Genomic DNA, 6,196 nt, shown 5'->3' with positions numbered 1-6,196 from the left:
TTATTAAATTTTTTACACTTCGTGTCTTTTTCAGTTTTTAAGGATACCTATAATAAATATCTTCACAACAGAAGATAAAAGATATTCATATGTTTTAGAGAATAAAAAAAGCGAAACGCTAAGTTTCCAACCTTTCAATGTTCTTACATACATTGACGTTAGTCTAAATGCATAAACGTCGTGCCTTACTGTCAGAAAAGTGAGCAAATTAGACATAACTTTTTCGGCAGCTTCAAAGAAAAATGAACGCATCCACTTTGCCTGCCACGGAAAGTCAGACACACTCGTCGTATTATTATAAGAAACTTTTACATAAGGCCCGTGCAAATATCCACTAAGGCAAAAAAACAACAACAATAATCCTGCGCTACCAGCTATTAGCCCCTACCAGTATTGCGTAAAGCTTGAAACGCTGATCAAAATAATATGTAGAATCGCCCGGTTTTCATCACCGGTTAAGAAAATATAAGAATATAAAAATTTTGGTGACATCAGTAAAAACCCACCAATATATAATTATATAATATTGTTTAGAAATTTAATAACCCGTTTCTCCCATTATGTAGAGGTTGAATCGCTGAAGAAAAAAAGTATCCGGTCATTTGATTTACGAACGTGATCCAAAAACCTAAGTCTAAACTTACAAACCTAACCAGTATGTGAACATTGAAAAGTTCACAGTGCAAGGTACTTAGTTCTTAATTGCTTGTGAAACTCCGCCCTTTTTCCCAATATATTATGTCCGGATTTGTGTTTGTTTGATAGATGTGATTGGTTTTTGCAGGGGCACAGGAGATACTGACTCAACGGTCCACACAAGATCACGGGCACAAGTTTAATAACAACATTATGTGTGTCCTATACCGTTTTATTTGCCCGTAGTACCTTTCAAGTATTAACAACTCCAAATGTTGTTCCATCAAAATACTTCTGATTCTCGAAGAGCTTTAAAACAACTTTGTAGATGCGCCACACCTTTAGTCAAACAGTTTAGACCTGACCGGTCAAGTTGATCATTGTAAGACACCACTCTGTCCCTCGCCCTCTTGTAGAATTTGCAGTGTGTCGCTATGTTGGTTCCTTATGAAATGCGTGCATGTATACAGGTGTTTTATCATTGGGGAATTGCAGGTGGGAGAGTGCTACCGTACAGAGTTGAACCATTATGGCGTTGAGATCGTAAGAAAAAAAATTATGTCGTTGGTGGATATATGTCATTGGATTTTTTAAAACACTATTTGAAATAATTTGTAAACCATGAGGCAGCGAGACTTAGTTAAAAACCGCGCATGATGCAATCAGTTTTTGTAAACCCTTGTTGTATTGACGTCTACAATTCGCACCTGATTTGTATTGCAAGAGAAAAATGTAAAATCATCAGAAAATGAAAAAATTACCGGCAATATCACCATAAAATTTTTGACATCGTTTTCTATTTCTGCTATGAAGTTAGATCGGTGTCAATGTTCCGATTCAGAAGTCAAACCGAGCTGGAAGTTTTGTAGGATATCACAAAGTCGTTTAATGGCTATTAGATACCCCAATTCGTTAGTCGTTAGTCTGGAGGCAGCACAGAACAAAGTGGTTAAGTTAAGCTGTTTACACGAAATCACACAATTCAGAAATAACGCCATAAAAACATCAACATCTCTCACACGTGATTAGTTTCCCACTTACAACCTGCTTTTTTTGGTTCGTTGAAATATTTGGGGGATCACGTGTGTTTCATATCTATTTCGCTCAAAATCCAAAGAAGAAAGAAAAAAAAATAACAATTCGCTGTTATTTGATTTCATACCGACTTGTATCTTTCGTTAGTTCATGCAAAATTGGAATGAAAACCAAAAAAAACCAAAAAAGTAAGAAAACAGAGCGTAAAACATATTCCATTCAGAGTTTAGGACTGTATATTTGTGGTTAGTGGTCAATATTTTCTTTTCAACTTCTTCTTCAACTTTTTCAACTTCAACACCCTTAGATTGTGAATCAAGAGAAACATGCGTCGTCTTACTTTTAATAAACATTTGATAGGACAATTACAATTGGAATAGCGGTGCATATGCGTAGTTTTATTTGTATTTGAATAACTACACACTTTGTACAAGTCTTTTTGAAGTACTGTATGTAATACATATAAGTACTGTACATAATACCATTTCCAGTATAGAGAATCAGGAGCAGGTTTTCTAAATATCCAAACTGATTCCTGGCATACATTTTGCATACAAATAATTTTCCATGCACATGTCTCACCAAACTTTCTAATAAGTTTTTGCGATACTGTTGTCGACTCCATAAATTCCCCGTTCCCTCTATACGGCTAATTCGCAATGCATTATGGTAGTTGTATTCTACAGTTTTCCCTCCCAGAAGCGAGAGTTTGTAAATAAATAACAGCATTCTTTTTATTGTGGCGATAATAACAAAAAGCCGTTATTGTTTGTGATAATTTTCAAATCTCCTCAAGAAAATCATTATCTCCCTTATCCAAAACCCGTGTTATTGATGTAAACATTTAAATATTGTTAGTTAGTGAGGTTTTAGGAGTGAAAGAAGTCGAAATGGAAGTAATAAATAAGGATACAGATTTAGATATAATTTTAAGCTCTACAGATCTTGGGCCTAGCTTTTCTCAAAGCTCTTGTGTGGTACCAAGACCTGTTTTTAAAGAATTAACAAATGCCGAGAGGGACGAAGAAGTGGAGGAAAGAACACACGAAGATATAAGTCAATGGTCAACTGATCTTGCAGCTATGCCTTCGATCACCCAGGAGAAAATTCACCAATATTTAGTTCTTGGAAATAGCTGTGATAGCAAGCCGAAGGGTGCTACAAAGCATAAAATTCTTGGATACCAACTATTCAAGGAGAGCTACGTGAAGAAAGTGAGAGTTAAAAGTAATGTTATGGCTGAAAAATTAACTTTTCTTGTGAAATGTTTTGTAGCTGCTTCCATGAAAAGAGAAAAATATTCTGTTTATGTCCACCTGTGTCAAAGAAGTGGTGATATTTTGTATGCGAAATGTTTATGTAAAGCTGGAGCAGGAGGATGCTGTAAGCATGTCGCAGCAGTTCTATTTCAATTGGTTGAATACAAACAGTTGGACTTAAAAATTGTCCCTGATGACAAGACATGCACAGATTTGTTACAAAAATGGCATGTACCTGGAGAAAGTGCAAATTCTGCACCAATAAAATTTTCTGCAATGGCATTCGAGAAAGCAGACCTTACGAAAGACACAAATGAAAGTCGCAAAAGACCGTTGGTCACAGGAAATAGAAAATTTTGTTCTACACCACTGTTTGCACATGAGCCCTCAACCGAAAAAGTCAAAAAATTAGCGACAGACTTATTTGAAATAGGGCAAGGAACTTCAATGGCATATTTATTACAAGGAAATGACTATAAACCATCATCATTTTATGACACATCTATAAAAGAATTTAATTTTGAACAGACAAACAGTGAAACAGTTGAATTACGTCCGACAGTTAATTTATTTTTGCAGGCTCTTGACTTTGAACCAGAAATAGCAGAGTTATCAGATGAGCAAAAGTCATTTGTAAACAATTTCATTCATGTCAATGCCGAACAAGTTCGAGACATAGAAAAATCCACATGTACTCAGTATAAATGTGATATGTGGTACACAGAAAGAAAGAAACGCATAACATCATCCAATTTTGGATCTATTATAAATAGAAGAAAAAATATACATCCAAAAAGCATATTACAAAAATGTCTAAATAAAAATAAAAACTTTACATCAGAGGCCTGCAAATGGGGCTTAGAAAATGAAGTTAATGCTCTAAACTGGTATCAAACCGAGAAAAATATTGAAGTCGAAAAATGTGGTTTCGTTATTAATCCAAAATGGCCGTGGTTAGGTGCAAGTCCTGATGGCGCAACAACTTTGAATGGGAATGCTCGATTGATTGAGGTGAAGTGCCCATATTCAAAAAAGGATTGCTCTATTTCTGACGCATGCAAAGATAAAAATTTTTTTTTACAAATATCGAATGGCAAGCCAAAACTCAAAGAAAGACATAATTATTTTCACCAATGTCAAGGTGTGATGGCAGTAACACAAGTCAATGAAATTGATTTTATTGTTTATACAAAAGTTGACCGACATGTGGAAACAATAGTTTTTCAAAAGGAAAAATGGAACAGAATTACTTTGCCTGAGCTAACACACTTTTATTTCACTTTCATGCACAGCAACATTACAGAACAACAGTGTGAGTAAATAAAATTGTTTCCTCACAATATTGTTTTGTCTTTATATTTCATGATCTAGTATATATATATATATAGTGTACGAAAGTTTATAATTTTTAGTCATTCGTATTTACATCTGGTACCAACTGTGGTAAAAAATTAACTAAATAACAACAAATAACCCATATCTTATTGAGTTCAGCAGCCATTGATAGTTTGAAAACTGTTTGTAAAATTCGGTAATTTTTTATACGTTCGATTGCTCGTTCGACATGTACACGTACAGATGCTATTCTTCTAGTTTCGTTTTCCTCTAATAAACTTAGCTGAGGTTTTCCATCTAAAAATGGTGGAATATTTAATGTTACTCCATCAGGTAAATCTTCCTCGAGCTCAAATCCTCTATCAGCCATCACAGAATCCCCAGGCTCTAGCAAATCGTATATACCACTATCTTTTGTTATTCGTTTATCCGAAAAGCGTCCACCATACAAATCAGAGACAAATGTCACTGATCCATCAGGAGCTATTCCGACTAATCCTTTTGCTGTATTATGGGGTTTGTAATTTGAAAAGGTACTGGACTGTGTGCGATATGACGTAGGCATTTCCACAAATACTTCTGTACAATCTAATATGACACGGGTATTTGGGTAACTTTTTTGAAAACATTTCGGCATTCTATTTTGTACTGTTTCTTTTGAAGCCCATATTGGAAGCATACGGAATTGTGAATGTAAAAAATCTGTCCATGTAATCAATATTCTGCTTATGTGACTTGTCGACATATTAAATCGAACAGCCATATCTTCTAACAAAAGTCCACATCGAATTCGAACCAGTATCATAAAGAATTCTTCTTCTGCGCTCAATGATCGTGATCGGCCTCGTTTTGTAGAGTTTATATTTTTTGTATTTTCAGTGTTAGTATTTGAACCCCAATATATTAGTTTATTTGCAGCTGGTTGTAAATATTCTAAAACTGCTTTGAATAATTTATAAGATTCGAATCCGGTATAAAACTTAAAGTGTGCTTCATTGTGTTTAAACCGGTCAATTGAAAATGCTATGTCACTTATAGTGGCTTGTTGTTTTTCAATAGTTTGATCAAGTTCCTTTTCATGAATTCTCATACAACTAATTTCGGCTCTCAATTTTTCCAACTCTTGTTTTAACTCTTCCTCCACAGATAATTCTGCAGCAATGTCATTTGTCGTAGCCCTCACAGGAGAAAATAGTTGCAATTTACAGTTTGTACTGTTGAGAGTTTTTCTTGGTTTGCTAGCTGTTGGTTTGATAGTTTTTGGGACTATTGTGGGAACATTGTTCATATATGTCTTCTTTCCACCAGTGAAATGAACAGAGCAAACTCTATGCGATGTAGAAGGTACAAAATCCTTTCTACTGATCATAAAAAGCCATTTCTTTCGAAGCTCTGAGTCTTTAGGAATGACATAAAAAGATAAGTCTGGATTCTTCTTTGAGTTGTTTTGACAGAGAGGTACACAGCAAGTTATCCCTCCTCCTTTACTTTTAGCTTGCAATAAAAAGCTTGAACTTGATGAAAAGTTTGAGCCAATGCTTGCAGGAGAGCCCAAGTTTTGAAAAAAACTGTTGTCTTGATTAGAATTTTGTATATCGCTTTGGTTTTGAGTAGAATTAAGGATGAAGTGTACTTGTTCGGCCATTTTTGTTACTACGAATGGTTTGTTTACGTTTTCGCGGAATACAACTACCATAATGCATTGCGAATTAGCCGTATAGAGGGAACGGGGAATTAGGTATTTGCGCAATATCTGTAGTATTAAAAAGAAAGCTTAGTTCAATAACTTCTTCGTATTTTATAACATTGGGGTCTCCCTGAAACTGACACCTCTATAAGGCAGACAGTAAAACTCGAAAAGGATGGATCTTAGGCTAAACTCTTATAGAAAGGTCTCTATAAATTGGGCGATCATAAAGCGAACACGCCAT

The 6,196-nt window shown here is 35.0% G+C and overlaps 1 protein-coding gene across 1 annotated transcript; it reads right to left on the bottom strand.

Moving 5' to 3' along the window:
- Nucleotides 1–4,338: 4,338 nt before the first annotated feature.
- LOC130648161 (uncharacterized) lies at nt 4,339–5,070 on the bottom strand. Its single transcript, XM_057454197.1, has one exon. It carries the CDS (start codon nt 5,068–5,070, stop codon nt 4,339–4,341), a length of 732 nt encoding a protein of 243 aa, XP_057310180.1.
- Between the last annotated feature and the right edge of the window lie 1,126 nt (nt 5,071–6,196).

This window comes from Hydractinia symbiolongicarpus, chromosome 6, assembly GCF_029227915.1.
Source record: "Hydractinia symbiolongicarpus strain clone_291-10 chromosome 6, HSymV2.1, whole genome shotgun sequence".
Classification (NCBI taxonomy): domain Eukaryota; kingdom Metazoa; phylum Cnidaria; class Hydrozoa; order Anthoathecata; family Hydractiniidae; genus Hydractinia; species Hydractinia symbiolongicarpus.
The sequence above is the reverse complement of the archived record's forward strand: the minus strand, read 5'-3'. Positions and strand labels throughout refer to the sequence as shown.

Bases quoted from the DNA above. Each gene is read 5' to 3' on its own strand.
- LOC130648161 (XM_057454197.1), bottom strand. From the start codon at position 5,070: ATGATACTGGTTCGAATTCGATGTGGACTTTTGTTAGAAGATATGGCT.